This window comes from Rhinatrema bivittatum, chromosome 5, assembly GCF_901001135.1.
Source record: "Rhinatrema bivittatum chromosome 5, aRhiBiv1.1, whole genome shotgun sequence".
NCBI lineage: Eukaryota > Metazoa > Chordata > Amphibia > Gymnophiona > Rhinatrematidae > Rhinatrema > Rhinatrema bivittatum.
The window spans coordinates 79,269,736-79,291,024 of NC_042619.1; the positions used below are offsets into that span (position 1 = coordinate 79,269,736).

At 45.0% G+C, this 21,289-nt stretch overlaps 1 protein-coding gene across 1 annotated transcript in view; it reads left to right on the forward strand.

Annotated features, from left to right (window-relative positions):
- Nucleotides 1–21,289, forward strand: part of RNF17 (ring finger protein 17) — a 1,084,608-nt gene that overhangs the window by 849,057 nt on the left and 214,262 nt on the right. The window contains exon 30 of the mRNA XM_029603155.1: nt 14,197–14,333. Within this exon, the coding sequence (XP_029459015.1) occupies nt 14,197–14,333 (137 nt within the window). The remainder of the gene's footprint in view (nt 1–14,196; nt 14,334–21,289) is intronic.

The window sequence follows — 21,289 nt, forward strand, 5'->3', positions numbered from 1 at the left end:
ATGAGGCGAGGCTTTTCCCCAGTTTGCTTCACCTTGTTTACGAAGGAGATAAAATCCTCTCTTCAGTTTCCTGCAAAACTGAAAGTTTGGTATGCATACACGGTAAAATTCTTTGAATCAGCGGCCGAGGCAAAGATCTTCGTTGATTTGACATCGACCACCAGCCGGAGACCGTCCAGCATCGATGACATCTCGGCCTTCGATACCCTCTACTCCCCATCAGGACCTAATGGTGGAGGCGGACTTGGACGTTGTTGCTGTCATGGAAACGTGGTGTATGGAATCTCATGACTGGGATACGGCAATACCAGACTATAACTTGTTAAGGAAGGACAGAGAGGATAGGAAAAGGGGAGGAGTGGCTCTTTGTCAGAAACAATATCCAAGCATCTGAGCTGCGAGGAAAATGGGGCAATGAAGAAGCACTAAGGGCCGACCTAAAAAAAGATGGGGCATCCATTTTTATTGGAATGGTTTACAGGCCTCCAAACCAAAAGGAAGAGCTGGACAGAGATCTGGTTGAAGACATCCAAAAGATAGGAAAGAAGGGAGAAGTGATCATTGGAGACTTTAATCTGCCAGATGTAGACTGGAGAATCCCATCTGCAGAATCTAATAGTAGAGAAATAGTGGTTGCTCTACAAGTAGCTTTGTTCAAACAAATGGTGTTAGAACCCACAAGAGAAGGAGCTATACTCGACTTAGTGCTCACTAATGGAGATAATGTCTCTGTTGTCCAGGTGGGCGCCCACCTCAGCACCAGTGATCATCAAACGGTATGGTTGAATATCACAAAAAGGATATGGAAAAGAAGCACAAAGACCCAAGTTTTGCAGTTCAAAAACACAGACTTTGATGAAATGGGGAAGTACCTGGAGGAAGAACTAAAAAGCTGGGAGAACGAGAGAGATGTGGATCAACAGTGGACCAATCTAAAAAGAGCAATTACCAAGGCAACTAATCTATATGTTAGGTTTCATTTTTCTTTTCTTTATTTTTCTTTCTGGTTCTCAAAGGAGGTGGCTGACAAAATAAAGGCTAAAAGAACAGCGTTCAAGAAATATAAAAGATCCCAAAGGGAGGAGCACAAAGAAGAATATCTGGTAGAACTGAGGGAGACGAAGAAATTAATCAAGATGGCAAAAAGTCAAGCGGAAGAGAGGATTGCCAAGGAGGTAAAGAGAGGTGACAAAACATTTTTCAGATACATCAGTGAAAAGAGAAAAGTTTAAAGTGGTATAGTGAAATTGAAAGGTGGAAAGGATCAATGTGTGGAGAGACGAAGAAATGGCAGAAATATTAAACGAATACTTCAGTTCTGTGTTCACTAAAGAGGACCCTGGAGAAGGACCACCACTAGTTAACAAGAAACTGGAGGGGAGTGGAGTTAGATGTAACTCCATTTACAGTTGAAAATGTATGGGAAGAGCTGGAGAAACTGAAAGTGGACAAAGCTATGGGACCTGATGAAGTTCATCCCAGGATACTGAGAGAGCTCAGAGATGTGCTGGCGGGTCCGCTGTGTGACCTGTTCAATAGATCCCTAGAAACGGGAGTGGTGCCAAGTGATTGGAGAAGAGCGGTGGTGGGCCCGTTTCACAAGAGTGGGAACAGAGAAGAGGCTGGTAACTACAGACCCGTTAGCCTCACTTCAGTGGTGGGAAAAGTAATGGAGTCACTGTTGAAAGAAAGAATAGTGAACTATCTACAGTCGGGAGAATTGCTGGACCAGAGGCAGCATGGATCACCAGGGGAAGATCCTGTCAGACAAATCTGATTGATTTTTTTGACTGGGTAACCAAGGAATTGGATCAAGGAAGAGCGCTCGATGTCATCTACTTGGATTTCAGCAAAGCTTTTGATACGGTCCCGCACAGGAGACTGGTGAATAAAATGAGAAGCTTAGGAGTGAGTGCCGAGGTGGTGGCCTGGATTGCAAACTGGTTGACGGACAGAAGACAATGTGTGATTGTAAATGGAACTCTCTCTGAAGAGAGAGCGGTTTTAAGCGGTGTACCTCAAGGATCAGTGTTGGGTCCGGTCCTGTTCGATGTCTTTGTGAGCGACATTGCGGACGGGATAGAAGGTAAGGTTTGTCTTTTTGCGTTCGACACGAAGATCTGCAACAGAGTGGACACGCCGGAAGGAGTGGAGAGAATGAGATGGGATTTAAGGAAGTTGGAAGAGTGGTCGAAGGTATGGCCGCTGACATTCAATGCCAAGAAGTGCAGAATCATGAATATGGGGAGTGGAAATCCGAATGAACTGTATTCGATGGTGGGAGAAAGGTTGATGTACACGGAGCAGGAGAGAGACCTTGGGGTGATTGTTTCGCCGACTTCAGATCATTAGACACTATGTGACAAGGCGATAGCTAAAGGCAGAAGAATGCTGGGCTGCATAGAGAGAGGAATATCGAATAAGAAAAGGAAAGTGATTATCCCCTTGTACAGGTCCTTGGTGAGGCCTCACCTGGAGTACTGTGTTCAGTTCTGGAGACCGTATCTCCAAAGAGACAGCCAAGCTGGAGGCGGTCCAGAGAAGGGCGACCAAAAAGGTGGAAGGTCTTCATCGAGTGACTTATGAGGAGAGATTGAAGAATCTAAATATGTACACCCTGGAGGAAAGGAGGAGCAGAGGTGATATGATAGTGACTTTCAGATACTTGAAAGGTTTTAATGATCCAAAGACAACGACATACCTTTTCCATCGGGGAAAAAAATCAGCAGAACCAGGGGTCACGATTTGAAGCTCCAGGGTGGAAGACTCAGAACCAATGTCAGGAAATATTTCTTCACGGAGAGGGTGGTGGATGCCTGGAATGCCCTTCCAGAGGAAGACCAGAACTGTGAAGGACTTCAAAGGGGCGTGGGATAAACACTGTGGATCCATAAAGTCTAGAGGACATGAATGAATGTGGAAATAAGGATTTGCATTCACAAAAAAGCGGGGAGTAGCTTGCTTGTTACGGCGGTTACTACCCCAAACCAAATAAGCCTTATACTTCACTTTCAATGCATATCCAGCATAGCTCTCTGCTTCAACGGCAGGAGAGAAAAACTGATACTTCACGCATATCCAGCATAGCTCTCTGCTTCAACGGCAGGGGAGAAAGACTGATACTTCACTTTCAATGCATATTCAGCATAGCTCTCTGCTTCAACGGCAGGGGAGAAAGTCTGATACTTCACTTTCAATGCGTATCCAGCATAACTCTGCTTCAATGGCAGGGGGAATGAAGAAAAGTGGATCTATATACAGACAACAACCAACAAGGACTGAATTACATAGTCTGGGTAAACAAATAAGCATGGATGTAGCTTGCTTATTGCGGCAGTTACTACCCCTAACTAATTAAGCTAGATTTTTCACTTAGATGCAGGTCCAACACTGCTCTCTACATTAATGGTGGGGGTGGATGGGAAATAGAACCAAAAGGTTACTAAGAGCCAAGAGTAACAGATAAGTATGAAAAAAAAAAAGTGCGAAACTTGCTTGGCAGATTGGATGGGCCGTTTGGTCTTCTTCTGCCGTCATTTCTATGTTTCTATGTAGAGACAAACATTGACATCGAAAGTCTTGGACCATCGAGGGAGCAAAATCGACCGAGCCATCGTCCGAGCTGCCGTCGAAGAAACCCAGACCAGAAAAGGGACCGACCTTTTCGGCGACCGTGTCACCAAGGCAACCCTCACCCGGCAGAGTATCGGGAGCCGAGACTCCGCCTTTAATGGTGGTCCTTCCGGCTATGCCTCTGCCTCCTTCTGTTCCGGAGCCGGGGCTGCTTGCTCCAGGTCTCCGAGAATAACTGGACCGGATGGTTCAGGAGGCCATCGACAAGGCAATGCAATGACTCCAGGTTCCTCTGGCACAGACACCGGTACCGATAGTGGAACCGCCCACTGACCCTATTCCAGCAGCGTTGGCACCGCTGCTCTCCAGGATGGAAGCGCTCATTGCTGCTTTTCCACAGATGGACCCCGGGTCGCCGATGGCTTCGGTGCCCTCCCCACTTACTCTGTCATCGGGAGGAGAAACACCGTTCCGCATCCCTCCATCGGGAGTTCTACCTCAGCCATCGATGCCGATACGTCCATCGCCACCTGTCCAACCATCTGTGTCGATACGGCCGTCGGCGCCACTGAGTCATCCATCAATGCACTCGATGCCTTCATCGGTGCCTCCAATTATTCCTTTGATTCCTTCGGAGCACAGACCAGGACCCTCTGGTATCCCACCACCCCGTCCTCCTCTAGTTCCTAGAGGAGCAGGTGCTGATCCCTATGATACCTGACTGATGATTCCTCCCCAGACACCAATGATTTGCCTTCACCACCTTCACCCACTGAAAGTAGAAAGCGTTCTCCCCCAGAGGACCTTTCCTTTATAAATTTTGTGAAGGAAATGTCTGAATTGGTTCCCTTCCAATTACAGACTGAACAGGATGATAGACATCAGATGATGGAGTTACTACAATTCCTGGATGCTCCCAAGGAAATAACCTCCATCCCTATCCACCAGGTTCTTCTGGATCTCCTCAAGAGGAAGTGGGAACATCCTGGCTCCATTGCTCCAGTCCACAGAAAAGCTGACACTACCTATTTGGTGCAGTCAGCTCCGGGTTTTCAGAAAACTCAATTGGATCACCAATCTGTAGTGGTAGAATCTGCACAGAAAAGAGCAAAGAGATCAAAGCTTCACACTTTTTTCCCCTGGCAGGAACAGAAGTTTCTAGACGCCATTGGTCACCGTGTCTTCCAAGGATCAATGCTCATCTCCCGAATTGTCGTTTATCAGCTCTATATGACCCAATATAATAGGGTCATTTTTAAACAGATACAAGATTTCACGGACTCCCTGCCTCAGCAATTTAAGATCAGCTCCAAACCCTAGTAAACAAGGGTTTTGAGACAGGCAAGCATGAGATTAGATCATCTTACGATATCTTTGACACTGCTACTAGGGTATCTGCAGCTGCTATTTTGGCAAGGAGATGGGCCTGGCTCAAATCTTCCGCTCTTCGCACTGAGGTACAAGACAGGTTATCCGACCTACCCTCTGTAGTAGATAATCTGTTTGGCGAACAGATTCAACGGACGGTGGCGGAACTCAAGGACCATCATGAGACCCTAAGACAACTCTCTCTGATGTCTTCTGACTACTCTTCAAAACAGCCCTTCTGAAAGGACTCTAAGAAGTCATTCTTCTGCCCGAAGTAGTCCTACCCACCACCAACCAGATCACGTGCCATGAGACCTTTTCAAAAAGCCCAGTCTCGTCAGACACTGAAACAAAAACAGCAAGCAGCTCCTCAACCAGGTCCTGCTTCAGGTTTTTTACTTCGACCTAGAGAGCAGCAGCCAGCTTCCATTACCTCACATTCCAGTGGGAGGTCGACTGTACCACTTCAACAACATATGGCACTCAATCATCTCAGACCAATGGGTACTGGCGATAATTGCTCAGGGTTACCATCTGAACTTTCTCTCCGTGCCACCGGACTCCCCACCTCTACCGACGTGGAGAACATCCGATCACTCTATCCTTCTGGATCAGGAGGTCTCCCTCCAGTCCAAGGCAATAGAACCTGTACCCTACGCTCAGCACGGCCTAGGATTCTATTCCCGGTACTTTCTAATCCTCAAAAAATTGGGAGGCATTCGTTCTATTCTGGACCTACAGGCCCTCAACAAGTACCTCCAGCGAGAGAAATTCAAAATGGTAACCTTAGGCTCGCTTCTTCCTCTTTTACAAAGAGGAGACTGGCTCTGCTCTCTGGACCTCCAGGAAGCATACACTCATATTGCGATAACTCCATCTCATCGCAAGTACCTGAGGTTTCTAGTAGGCTCAAGCACTATCAGTACCGCGTGCTTCCATTTGGCCTAGCGTCTGTGCCACGAGTCTTCACAAAATGCCTTGTAGTAGTTGCAGCCTTCCTCAGGACTCAAGGTGTTCACGTCAACCCCAATCTAGACGATTGGTTAATCAGGGCTCCCATTCAGCAAGCTGCTCCGTCGTCCCTCAATCTAACCTTACACACTCTAATTTCATTAAGATTTCTCGTCAACTACGACAAATCCTATTTAGTCCCATCTCAAGCCTCGACAGCAAGCTCTCACCCTCATGTCTCTTGCGCACCAGCTGCAGTCTCAGCACTCCGCAACTGCACGCCACTTTCTCATCCTCCTGGGACACATGGCGTCCTCAGTTCAAGTCACACCAATGGCCCGTTTGGCCATGAGAGACCGGAGCGCACCGACGACGTCGACCTGCCGCGTCCCGCCCTGCCAGCCAGGACAGCCAACCAGCAGCCGCCCCAGCCGGCATTTAAATCCTACCGCTCGCCGAAGCCGGCCTCTTCTCCTCGATCCAGCGGCAGAGTGCGAAGCCAGGCCTGCGCTTTCGGCGCCCAGGACCCACCGGGGTAAGGCCTCAGTAGCACCCTTGCCCCCAGCAGCCCAGGCGCCGACCGCGAGGCTCCTCTCCGCCCGCCGGCCTAAACCCCGCCCCCGACCGGAGCGCACCGACGACATCGACCTGCCGCGTCCCGCCCTGCCAGCCAGGACAGCCAACCAGCAGCCGCCCCAGCCGGCATTTAAATCCTAACGCTCTCCGGCGCCGCGCACACAAAGGAGCGTGACAAAGGGGCCCGCCCCTTTGTGCGCCCCTTCGTGCCGCACCTAAGTGCCGCACCTAAACTCACCCTCCACAGCCTCCTGCACCACCCCATACTCAGGGACACAAAGCAGCTCAGCCCTTTCTGCTTCATACCTGCGGCCCCACTCCTCTTCAACTCCCACTGTGATACACAGCCTGGGGGTGATCGAGACAGAACAGGAGAGAAGCACACAGCCTGAGAGAGCGTGAGAATCGCCGACCGGGAGAAATTAAGAAACACGCTCCTATAAAGACTGTTCTCTCAGCCGCAAACTGAACTACGTGCAACGGGACCCCCTTCCTCACTATCTCCTCCTCCGCTACCTCTCAATACGGACTCTCGCCACGCGGTGAGCAATCGAAAGTTGTTTTTTTTTTTTTTTTTTTCTCTACTCTGTACCTCATCCCTATTTAAGTTTTGTACCAAATTGCCTCTAATTGTAACCCGCTGATATCCAGACTGCTGAAACTTGCTGACCTACTCCACTACCAGATCACCCTCCTCCTCCCCCTGCACCTCCCCTCCCACCTGACTATCAAGGTACCAACTCCTCCTACCTGTTCCTACCATTCCTACCTGACCACGAAGGCATCAACATGGCTGCTTACCCAATCCCTTGCATCCACCACCCTCACTCCAGACTACCTCCCCCCCCCCCTCCTTCCCCGCCATCCATCACCTCACCGCAAATCCCTTATCCCCATCCTCACCTCACCCCTGACTCAGTTCCTCGGTCTCACCACCCTCTCCATTATACTTATGAATGCACAATCCATATCTAAAAAGACACTAATCCTCAACGACATACTTGCAGACTGCACTCCAGACATTTGTGCAGTCACTGAAACATGGCTCAAAGAATCAGATACCGTCCTCATAAACCAACTCCCATCCTCCCTCTATGACACCTTCCCCATCCACCGACCTAAAAAAAGAGGAGGAGGACTCCTCCTAGCAGCCAAGAAACAACTTAACCTTAAACCCATCAGCATAGCAGCCCCGCCTAAACTTGAAATAGGTCTCTTTAATGCAGCTACCCTGCAAATATGTCTAGTATATGCCCCCCCTACCGTCCTTGAGTCCAACCCATCCCCCCTAATTGAATTCATTATAGAATGGATAAAAACAGATACCCCTTCCATCATCCTTGGAGATTTTAATCTCCATGTTGACTCACTCCCCCCTACTGCATCATGCGAAATGTTCATTCAATCGCTCCTTGCCATAGGCTTCCAACAAATTATAGCATCTCCAACTCATAAAGCTGGTCACACGTTGGACCTAATGTTTATTAACTCCAGCTTCCAGACCTCCAACTCATCCACCTGCACCCCGGTGCCTTGGTCCGACCACTACCTTATTGAAAGCAGACTCGCCATGAAGAAACCCCTCCCAACTAACTATCCTGCTCACACCACCATCATATCCAGAAAAACCTGCCCCAGCGACAAATTAACTGACGCACTAGCTTCTTCCCTACCAAGACTTATCTTATCAGACCCAGACACAGCCTTAGCATCCTGGCATAGCCTCACAGAAGACATTGCCAACAAACTATGCCCAATCACCGAACGTATCATAAATACCGCAGTGAAACCCTCTAAGCCATGGTACACCCAAGAGTTAAAAACCCTTAAATGCAATCTCAGACAAAAAGAGAGAAAATGGCGCAAGGACCCAACCCCCCAACTATCCTCCAGCTACAAAACAGCCCTTCATATATATAGACTGTTCACCCTTAAACATAAGCGAGACTTCTATGGAAAAAAAATCCATGACTATAATTTCAACCCTAAAGCTCTTTTCTCCTATGTCGCTAGCCTTACCACCCCTATTCCTCCTACCATTCCAGACTCTGAGGCTGCGGCTAAAACTGAAGAACTCGCCAACTACTTCCAAAGCAAAATCGCCAACCTGCTCTCCAGATTTTCCCCCACCAACCCCTCTCCTCCCACTAACCCACCTTCAATCCCCTCCCCATCCCAACCTTCAATGACCACAATTGACCTCACCTCCTCTAAAGAAATTACAGGCCTTTTGCGAAAACTTAAGCCAGCCTCTCACCCCAGCGACACCATCCCCACCAAAGCCCTAATAACCATCCCCAACAGCATATCCAACACCATAGCAGATATTATCAACTGCTCCACCACCCATGGGGTAGTCCCAGATTCCCTCAAACACGCTGTTGTCAAACCCCTCCTTAAGAAACCCTCCCTAGATCCGAAAGACCCTTCCAACTTCCGCCCCATTTCCAACCTCCCTTTTATCTCCAAACTTATGGAAAAGGTGGTCAATTCACAACTCATGGACTACCTAGAAAATCATGATATCCTCCATGTTTCCCAATTTGGATTCAGAAAACATTTTAATACCGAATCCTTACTGCTCTCCCTCTCTGACTATGTTCTCAGAGGACTGGGACAAGGTCACAGTTACCTCCTCGCCCTTCTCGATATCTCAGCGGCCTTCGACACCATCAGCCACCACCACCTCCTGACACGGCTAGAAAGCATCGGCATCTCAGGAATAGCTCTAGCCTGGTTCAAATCCTATCTCTCTAACAGAAAGTTCTCTGTTAAAATCGGAAACAACCTATCTGCCGCATACCCCCTACAACAAGGAGTCCCGCAAGGTTCATCACTTTCATCTACCCTCTTCAATATCTACCTCATCCCTCTCTGCCATCTCCTCTCCGACCTTAAACTCAAATTCTATCTCTATGCTGATGATGTACAGATCATCATTCCCATTCACAACTCTATATCTGACGCCCTGGAGCACTGGGAAAAGTGCCTTGCAGCCATCAACGCACTCCTCTCCAACCTTCAGCTTGCACTCAACACGAACAAAATGGAACTCCTCTACATCTCCTCACATCCCCCCGACCTCCCACCTAACGACCCTAAACTTAACCTCCTCACAGCCCAACCGTCCATTAGGGACCTCGGAGTCCTCCTTGATCCTAATCTTAGCATGAAACCTCACATCAATTCCATCCTTAAAGCGGGCTTCTTCAAGCTCAATGTACTAAAGAAACTCAGACCCCTGCTCTACACCCATGACCTCCGTACAGTGATTCAAGCCACTCTCACCTCCAAACTAGATTACTGAAATGCTCTCCTATTAGGGCTCCCATTGTCCTCAATAAAACCCCTTCAACTACTGCAAAATGCTACTGCAAGACTCATTACTAACGCACGCAAACACGACCATATTACCCCCATCCTTAAGGACTTACATTGGCTCCCCATCCTGTCCCGTATACATTACAAAACGTTGACCATAATACACAAGTCCATCCACACCCACAACTCCAACTGGCTCGACCTACCTTTCACTGCCCCCCTGTCCACCCGAGCCACCAGATCTACCAACAAAGGCACCCTACATGTCCAATCCCTGAAAATGGCTCATCTCTCCACTACCCGCGACCGTGCTATCTCTATTGCCGGTCCGGCTCTTTGGAACTCCCTACCTGACCACATGCGCATTGAACCCTGTGCAATCAAATTCAAAAAGAAATTAAAAACACTCCTGTTCAACCATGCCTACCCAGAATAACCCTTCTCCATCTCCCCCCACAGTTCCCCCTTCAGGGGTCTGCCCTCTCCTTATATTAAGGAGACTATCATTGTAAATTATAAACTGTATTCTCTGGTTATGACTTTCTTGTTTTTTAACTATCTTTCCTACTGCCTATTTATTTTATCCCCTGCCCAGTTACTTTCTCCCTGTTGAAATGTATTTTCCAAACTTTCAGTTATTATGTGAACCGGTATGATGTACCCACTAATGCCGGTATATAAAAGTTTCTAAATAAATAAATAAATGCAGTGGCCTCTAAGGTCTCAATGGACACAAAGCATTCAGCCCCCATTGTCCATTGTCCACGTAACCGACTCACTCCGTCAGTCTCTTGCCTGGTGGAAAAATCAGATAAATCTCTTCCAAGGCTTGCCCTTTCAGGCTCCAGACCCTCAAATACCTCTCACCACCGATGCTTCCAATCTCAGCTGGGGAGCCCATGTGGCCAATCTGCAGACACAAGGATCTTGGTGTCCAGAGGAAGCCAAACACCAAATTTCCTGGAGCTTTGAGCAATCAGATATGCTCTCAGAGCATTTCAGGATCACCTCTCAAATCAAGTTATCCTGATTCAGACGGACAACCAGGTGGCCAAGTGGTACATCAACAAACAGGGGGGCACGGGCTCCTTCCTTCTGTGTCAGGAAGCTGCACAGATATGGGCGGAAGCTCTCGCCCATTTGATGTACCTCAGGGCCACCTACTTGCCTGGAGTGGACAATGTGTTGGCAGAAAAGCTGAGTCGCAACTTTCAACCGCACGAGTGGTCTCTCAACCCCTCAGTAGCGAACTCCATCTTCCAACAATGGGGATATCCTCAGATAAACCTCTTTGCGTCTCCTCAAAACCGTAAAGTAGAGAACTTCTGCTCTCTCATTCGCAGCAAACACTCGCAGCCCTGAGACGCATTCTCCCTCTCGTGGGCAACCGGTCTACTTTATGCATTCCCTCCACTTCCTCTTCTCTCGAAGACTCTCGTGAAGTTACGTCAGGACAGGGGAACCATGATCCTGATAGCACCTCACTGGCCATGCCAAGTGTGGTTTCCAATACTTCAGGATCTCTCCATTCGCAGGCACATTCCCTTAGGAAAGGACCCGCTTCTGATCACTCAAAACGACGGGTGCCTGCGCCACCCCAATCTTCAAGCCTTGTCCCTGACGGCATGGATGTTGAAAGGTTAATCCTTCAGCCACTTAACCTTTCTGAACCAGTTTCCCGTGTCCTGATTGCTTCACGGAAGCCTTCCACGAGAAAATCTTGCTCTTACAAATGGAACAAGTTTATGTCATGGTGCTGTTCTCAGTCCCTTGACTCCTTGACCTGTCCTATCACGAAGTTTTTGGACTATCTCTGAACTTATCAGAGTCAGGTCTAAAAACTTCTTCCATCAGAATGCATGTCAGTGCGGTAGCTGCCTTCCATAAAGGTGTCGGGGATGTACCCATATCAATACAACCCCTTGTAACACGTTTTCTGAAGGGCTTGCTTCACCTCAAGCCTCCACTGCATCCTCTGGCCCCTTCTTGGGACCTTAACCTGGTTTTGAGTCGGCTCAAGAAATCACCATTCGAGCCTCTCCAATCCTGTGATCTTCGCTATCTCACATGGAAAGTGATTTTCCTTCTGGCAATCACTTCGGCTCGCAGAGTTAGTGAATTACAGGCTCTAGTTACCTATCCGCCTTACACTAAACTTCTGCAGGACCAGGCAGTACTCCGCACTGACCCTAAATTTTTGCCTAAGGTAGTTTCGGACTTTCATCTCAATAAATCCATTATACTACCTACCTTTTTTCCTAGGCCCCATTCCAATCCAGGAGAACAGGCTCTGCATACCCTTGAATGTAAACGGGCTCTAGCATTCTACCTAGACCGTACAGCTGCCCACAGGAAAAGCACTCAACTGTTTGTCTCTTTCCATCCTAACAAGTTGGGACAGCCTGTGGGTAAGCAGACTTTCTCCTCCTGGTTGGCGGACTGCATATCCTTTTGCTATCAGCAAGCGGGCATTCCATTTCAAGACCGTGTTAAAGCACATGCTGTGAGGGCCATGGTGACTTCAGTAGCACACCTAAGATCGGTGCCACTTCCTGACATTTGCAGGGCTGCCACCTGGAGTTCGCTCCACACCTTTACAGCCCACTATTGCTTGGACAAGGCTGGAAGACAAAATTCCATCTTCAGCCAGTCTGTCCTTCGTAACCTATTTCCAATGTGACGTACCAATACCCTTCCGCCTGCCAGTTAGGGTTCAGGATGCCCTCTGCCAAATTCCACCCCAGTCCTAGTGCCTTGCACAACTGGGTAAATTTGGTGCATTCTCGGACATCCTCAGCTCGGTACTCACCCATATGTGAGGACTACCATCCTGCTTGTCCTGTGAGAAAGCAAATGTTGCTTACCTGTAACAGGTGTTCTCACAGGACAGCAGGATGTTAGTCGTCACGAAACCCGCCCGTCGCCCCGCGGTGTTGGGTTCGTAACATTTTCTTATTTTATTTTTCGGCACTACCTGTAGCTTTTAAACAAAACTGAAGGGGACCCCTGCTGGCTGCAGGGTTAGTGCCATGCTGGGCATGCCCAGTAGGGGCCAGTCAAAGTTCTGGAAACTTTGACAAAAGTGTTCCGTGATTGGCCTCCATCCTGTGATGTCACCCATATGTGAGGACTAACATCCTGCTGTCCTGTGAGAATACCTGTTACAGGTGTAAGCAACATTTGCTTTCTCATAGTCACAGGTGATTTTAATTATACTCATGACCCAAATCTAGATTGGAGCCCTAATGCATCATCTTCCAATATCATGGGAGACAAAGGTGCAGCCTTCCTTTGCAAGGAATTTGAACTCTTGGACTCATGGTGCACCCTACATCCTGAGGAGAGGGATTACACCCATGTTTCACGAGCCCATGCATCGCTATCGCATATTGACTATATACTAATACCCAGCAAACATTTCTCCTACCTTACAAACGCCACCATAGGTCCCCAGATTACCTCTGACCATGCCATCATCTGGATTGATTTATAGTTTTTGGTTTTAGAACCAGAGGAACGCTTCTGGAAATTCCCTAGTTACCTACATAATGACACGGAATTTCGGAGCTTCTTACAGAACAAATGGGAAGAGTTTATGGCATTCAATAGACAGCATATCTTAGATGCTAAACTATTCTGGGCAACCAGGAAAGCGGTAATCTCTCCTATATAGCATCGCGCAGATGTAAAGCAAACAGGTTCTATATTAAACCTAGACTCACAATTGCACATGTCCAAGCAGACATTAATAACTGAACCTTCAGAACACAATAGACATGCTTTCTTCAACATTATGAGAGATTTAAATTTTCTACTTCATCAGAGGGCACAACATTATCTGCAAACAGCGGAACACAATTTCTTCCGCTTCGGAAATAAAGCTAGGAAGTACTTGGCTAACTTAGTGCGGTCATATAGAGGGAAAACTCATTCCCCGCATGAAAACACCACAGGGTGACATAGTTACTAAGTGGAAAGACATCTGCAAAGTGTTCCGGGGCTTTTATCTCCAGGAGGAAGAACACTTTTTCAAGAATATTCTACTTCCCAAACTGAGACCCAACTCCAGTTTCTAAATAAACCCATCCAGATCCTGGAGGTCTTAAATGTCATTTCTACTAGTAAATCAGGAAAAGCGCCTGGACCTGACTGTTTTTCATATGATTTTTACAAGATTCTAAAAATTCATGTCAGCAGTCTGCTTTCCTCATTCTATATACAAGCCCTACAGACATTCTTTTCCCTCTAATTTTAACTCTGCATATATCATGGTGCTACCCAAGCCGGGCAAGGATCTATTACAACCTGCCTCCTATAAGTCAATATCACTCCTTAACTGCGATCTCAAAATATTAGCCAAAGTGTTAGCTGATAGAATATGAGTTGTTCTCCCCTGCCTTATATCAGATTACCAAATGGGATTTGTAAAGGGCAGATCTACGTCCTCCCACATTGCTAAGCTTGTAACAGCAATCTCCATCTGCACAACACAGGACATTCCGGCTATTGCCATTGGCTTTGATTCGGAAAAAACGTTCCATAGGGTATCATGGCCCTATCTATTCTCCACACTTTGGAAGATTCGGTTTCCAAGGAAACATTATTCAATATCTCTCATTGCTATATCTCAATCCCATCTCCCACATTATAGCTAACGACTTTAGATTGGAAGATGTAAAAGTAAGACTGGGTGTTCGACAGGGTTGTCCCCTCTCTCCTTTACTCTACATCTTAGCCATAGATCTGACAGATGAGATTACTGGTTTCCGGAAAAACCACTATTCTTTCAAAATAGATGCTTTTGCGGATGATGTCTTAATTTTTTTGACTAATCCAAACGTCTCCCTTGAACCACTGTTATCACTCCAACACGAATATGGTAAATTTGCGGGGTTACGGATCAATCAAGAGAAGTCCGAAGCTCTAGAAGTAGGAGGGAAGGTACATTAGTCTTGGAAAGGGCCCTTCCCCTTGAAATGGGTCGAGAAAGAATTGAAATATTTAGGTATCAAAATACCATCTTCCCTCTAATTTGTATGCAGTCAATATTCGCCCACTACTCCAGGCCACTTCCCAACTTTTAACAAAATGGCAGGGGCTACCTTTGTCCCTATTTGGGAGAGTTCAGCTTCCTAAAATGATGATCCTTCCCAAGTGGCTCTTTACAAACAGTTCCGCTATGGCTATTAAAAAAAAAAAACTATAGAGTGGTACTGGCCATAATGAGAAAATGTCTTTGGAATGGGAAAAAAGCGTGGGTATCTTTGTCAGTCCTGATGCAATCCCTTTCCAAGGGAAGCATAAATTGCCCCAATTTACGATTTTATAATTTAGCCTGTATGTTACGCTTCTTGTATGATTGGATATTCGATACATCTTATCACATCCCGAATCGGTTTCTTCAGAGCTGCCTAGAGGATCACTCTCTTAACTATCTATTACAAGCCCCTAGTTCAAGTCTTCTGCACCATCTCTCTTCACAGGCACTTGTCTCTTCATGTCGAAAGGCCTAGCTATATCTGTGTCAAATCCTCAAACTCCCATCGCGTCTAATGCCTTTTCTGAGTATCTGCAATAATGGTCTTTTTGTTCCAGCCCAAACGAATTCTAAATTTCACTCCTGGCGAGAGCGTGATTTAAATTTTGTACATCAACGCTTCTCACAAAATCAGCCCCTTAGTTTTACCGAGGTTCAGCAGCAGTTCCAAATACCGTCCTCTGATTTTTATGCCTACCTACAGCTACGCCATTTTATCTGCTCCTACTATGAGTTCTTTAAAGGCACCCCCAAACTACGCTTTTAAGGCGCATTCTGCTTGAACACACAAAGCATACTACCTCTATAGCCCGGTTAAATCTCAAGCGGATTGTGATATATTGTAGAAGGACCTATTGAAACTGGAAGATTGAGCATCCAAATGGCAGATGAAATTTAATGTGAACAAGTGCAAGGTGATGCATATAGGGAAAAATAACCCTTGCTGTGGTTACATGATTTTAGCTTCCACATTAGGAGTTACCACCCAGGAAGGAGATCTAGGTATCATAGTGGATAATACATTGAAATCATCAGCTCAGTGTGCTATGGCAGTCAAAAAAAAAGCAAACAAACAATGTTAAGAATTATTAGGAAGGGAATGGTGAATAAAATGGTGGATGTCATAATGCCTCTATCGCTCCATGGTGAGACCGCACCTTGAATACTGTGTGCAGTTCTGGTTGCTGCATTTCAAAAAAGATATAGTTGCACTGGAGAAAGTACAGAAAAGAGCAACGATAATGATAAAGTGGATGGAACAGCTCCCCTGTGAGGAAAAGCTAAAGAGGTTAGGGTGGTTTAGCTTGGAGAAGAGACAGCTGAGGGGGGGGGGGGCTATGATAGAGGCCCTCAAAATCATGAAAGTTATTTACTCTTTCGGATATTATAAGGACTAGGGGGCACTCCATGAAGGTAGAAAGTAGCTCATTTAAAACAAATCGGAGAAAATTCTCTTTCATGTAACGTATAATTAAACTCTGGAATTCATTGCCAGAGGATGTGATTATGGCGGCAGTTATAGCTGGGTTTAAAAAAAGGTTTAGATAACTTCCTAGAGCAGAAGTCTATAAAACTATTAATAAGGATTAGTAGCTTGGGATCTATTCATTTAATGTTTAGGTACTTGCCAGGTACTTGTGACTTGGTTGGCCACTGTTGGACACAGGATACTGAAATTGATGGACCCTTGGTCTGACTCAGTATGGGCATATCTTATGTTCTTATGTTCTAAGAGGGACGGACCCAGAAAGCACAGAGGAAGACTGTCTAAGAAAGCCGTGAGGAAACAAAACACAGAGTAGCCGAGAGTCCTTTAAAAATCCGTTTATTAGTTGCCAGACTCTACAAAGATATACCAAACCAATAGGTTGAAAAAACCTATTGGTTTGGTTTGGTATACCTTTGTACACCCTGAACGCAAAGAAAGTATCGAACAACGTTTGTCTGGAGTGATTATAAAAGATTCCTATGATGGACAAATAGAGTTCTTTTGCATAGTGATTTGGATATTGTGAATATGCAAATTGTTTGTAAGAATGCTTATGAACCTCCATGGATAGAGTACATCTTTGAATACGCCAGTTTAGTCTGATTTAAGCCCCTGAAGCAGCCCTTGGTTGGGCAAAACTCAGGCCTAGAGTCGGGCAACTAATAAACGGATTTTTAAAGGACTCTCGGCTACTCTTTGTTTTGTTTCCTTATGTTCTAAGAGAAATGGACTGAAATTTCTAGGGATTAAATAAGGACAAAGATTCATTTATTAAAATGTATTGATCGCTTACCACAGAGAGGCCTAGGCGATTTACAACATTAACATACATAATGAAAACATAAAAATAATACATGTAATTTGTGTGGTATTGTATTTATTTCACAGAAAAAAAATAACCAATCTCATATAAACAAAATAAATAGTCAATCACCCAAAATATGTAACAGAATCCTCACATCTGTAAAGGTATTTATTCTGCAGGCAGCACTCTAGAATATGTTGTATGCACGATGGAGAAGGTGCTCTTTCAATAACTGTCTGAACTTTTTTGCATCATCCAAAGACCTGAGCTCAAATGGAATAAGATTCCATTGTGTTGGCGCAGCAATGGAAAAAGAGGTCTCACGAGTACTATATAAGTGAGCGTGTTGAACAGAAGGAACTTCTAGCAAATTCAATTGAGGAACGTAAACATCTTGATGGTTTATAAATGCGTAGAAGAGCATTTAGCCAGTAAGAGGAATCTCTTACTGGCTCTTACTTGGGACACTGTCATGCAGTGAGAAAACACTCTCCTCAGAATCTACCTGAAAATCGGTGCAATGAAATAGCACAGTTTTTCAAAGGTAAAATCGTGAATTTAAGAACCAAAATCCCAAATACAATGAAACAAGAAGTTAAAATGTGTACCAGGGACATTATGCAATGGTCTTCGTTTACTGAGGTGTCAAATTTTGAAGTAGAGATTATGTTAGTTAAATCCTGCTCCCCATAAAATAGACACCCTACCCATAATGGATTTGAAAAAGTTATCTAATATAGCGGCACCAACACTATCAAAGATTATAAACTTATCCCTAGAGCAGTGGTTCTCAACCCTGTCCTGGGGACCCCCCCAGGCCAGTCGGGTTTTCATGATATCCACAATGAATATGCATGAGAGAAAATTTGCATGCACTGCCTCCATAACATGCAAATTTTCTCTCATGCATATTCATTGTGGATATCATGAAAACCCAACTGGCTGGGGGGTCCCCAGGACAGGGTTGAGAACCACTGCCCTAGAGGAAGGAGCACTGCCTGATATACTGAAAGGGGCAATAATTAAACCAATCATAAAGAAAAAAAACATGGACTCCCTAATCCTGATTAACTACAGACCTGTATCGAATTTACCATTAATTGCGAAGCTAATAGAAAAAACAGACCATAAACAATTATCAGACATTTAGAAAACACCAACATCCTATATCAGTCACAAAACGGCTTCCGCAAACATTACAGCACGGAAACGCTACTGCTTTCACTATCGGATAATATTTTAAGAGGCTTTGATAGTGGAACACATTACATTCTTATCCTATTAGATCTATCTTCAGCATTCCACACAGTGAACCATGAAATACTAATCAAAAGACTGAAAGAAATAGTTCTGTGTAGTAACACAATTGCCTGGTTCAAATCATATTTAAGTAATAGATTTTTTTCAGTTGCAGATAAAAAACATGTCAGAGAAAGTAAGTTTACAAACAGGAGTACCACAGGGGTCTGCATTGTCCGTGCCATGTTTTAATATTTACCTTTTACTGTTATGTCATCTACTTGCAGGTCTTGGAATTGTACACTATATATATGCAGATGACATACAGCTAATTTTACCCATTGATAACATTAAACTTAGCCAATATTTATCTGGGCATAATCAAACAGCTATTAAATCAAATGGAACTAGTGATAAATATTGAAAAAATTGAATTATTGCACCTTGAACGAAACAATATTAACCTAATTCAAACACCAATAATACTAAAAACCAATCAAAAAGTGGAATTAGCTGAGAAGGTGCACAACCTTGGTGTAATAATAGACCCAGAACTGAACCTTAAACAATACATATCACTGAAAGTAAAAAAAAAGGATACGCCAAATTAATGGTTCTAAGGAAGTTAAAACCTCTAACACAGTGGTTCTCAACCCTGTCCTGGGGACCCCCCAGCCAGTCGGCTTTTCAGGCTATCCACAATGAATATGCATGAGAGACAATTTGCATATACTGCCTCCATAACAAGCAAATTTTCTCTTATGCATATTCATTGTGGATAGCCTGAAAACCCGACTGGCTGGGGGGGGTCCCCAGGACAGGGTTGAGAACCACTGCTCTAACACTAGCAAATTTTCGAACAGTTTTACAAGCACTAATATTTTCAAGCACTGATTACTGTAACGCTCTGTTATTGGGACTACCATATACGACTATAAGACCACTTCAAATATTACAAAACTCTGCCGAAGAATACTTTACAGGTAAAAGGAAGAGAGATCACATTACCTAAACACTAGCAGAATTACACTGGCTACCTATAGAACAAAGAGTACAATATAAAGCACTATGTACAATACATAAATTAATTCATGATGAAAAAGTGGAATGGCTGAACACTGCTCTGTGCGTACACATACCACAGAGAAATCTGAGATCGGCTAATAAAGCACTCCTGAATGTTCCATCTGTTAAGACAGCACGACTTACACAGGTAAGGGAGTGAGCACTGTCTTTAGCGGGACCTAACTTGTGGAATTCAATGCCTCTTGAAATAAGATTGCAGAGAAATTTTAAACTATTCAAAGGAAATTTAAAAACATGGCTTTTTAAACAGGTGTTTCATAAAGAGAACGGAGAAAATAAATAAAAGCAAGCATCATAAACTCAGCACTCAGTTTTACTATGTGGTTATTTGTTATTTTTACCCACTTCTCACTTATAACTTTATATAGAATATGAATTGCAAGAGAGACTTACATGTAAATGAACTTTGATACATGCATTAAAAGGACAAGATAAATGAAATTCAGCAAATAGTTTTATAATAGAATACACTTTGTAACCGGATCATTGTTGGCACTTCTTTAACGTTTTAACTATTTTTAATAATTTAATGTTACTATATGTGCCTTTTTGTAAACCGTTGTGATGGTAAATAACTTAACGACGGTATAGAAAAGATTTTAAATAAATAAATAAGAAACGGGCAAATAAAGCAAAAAACAAAAATAGTAATATGCAACAAGTCCAATGCAGAGGAGGTAACTTGTACCTCTCCTGAAGATGAACCCATCGTTTTCAAAAGTGGTAATCTGGAGGTTCAGTCACACTCTCCACTTGCAGCAGTGTTTTTAAATGTAAAGCCATCATTGCTGTTGAGGCAGCATAACCAACACAATATCACCATGATCATCTCCAATTACTACTTCCTGTTCTAGAGGAAACAGTCAATTCCTTATTAGATCTACTGCCATGTCATTGTCTGTGTCCTCCTCACTATCAGTATTGGAGTCAGAAATCAACCTTGGAGGGTGTACTTCATAGATTAAAGAAGACACCCTGATTATGGATATCATAAGTCAGAAAGGGTAGTTAATGCGATACACGCTTTAAGCACATTAGGTCTAATATTCGGCTCTTTCTCAACTTGTGAGAGATTCTGCACCCAATTTTGCATAGAGTTTTCCCCAGAATTTAGGCACAGCTTTGTTTTAATTAGTCCATTTGTTTGCTCCACTAAACCAGCTGCTTATGGATGGTACAGTATATGGTGTACCTAGTGGCACCCCATATTTTCCACAGATAAGCAGGTTGAATTAGCCATAATATTTGGGGACGTCCCTCCAGTCCTCTAGGTGGCAGAGCTCCAAAGAGCACAGAGTTGATCTGTGTGCCTGCCTGTGTCCATCAACACATGGCTCCAAGCCTACTCAGTCATTGTTCTTCCATGTCGCAGCTAGTAAGCGGTGCTCCGTGTCTTTCATTGTTACTTTGTTTGAAACTGCTGGATTAACTCCTCGTGGGCTCAAGAAAGCAAAGTGAGGATGCTAAGGACTTCTGGATTTAAATCTTACCAGTGTGGCAAGATTGTTGATTATAGATGGACATACACTCTGCTACGTCTGCTTGAGGCCTGATCATGACCAGGCCAACTGCAGAGACTGCGCCGCATGTCCCCAAGGGCACGCAGACAGCGGCGAAGATTCAGAGGCTTAAGGAGGCAGCAGCAGAACCTCAGACTGCACAGTCTGCCCAGGGATCAACCCAGCCCTCTCCAGGGCCCAATAGGGAACCCCTGAGAGGGAAGGGGGGGAAGATAGCCTGTTCAGTTGGACCCTCAGGTGATGAAAGGGCCCCACGGAAGCATGCCCTAGCTACCTCGACACAGGGAGCATCTGAAGAACAGCCACGTCATAAGCCCAGGCAA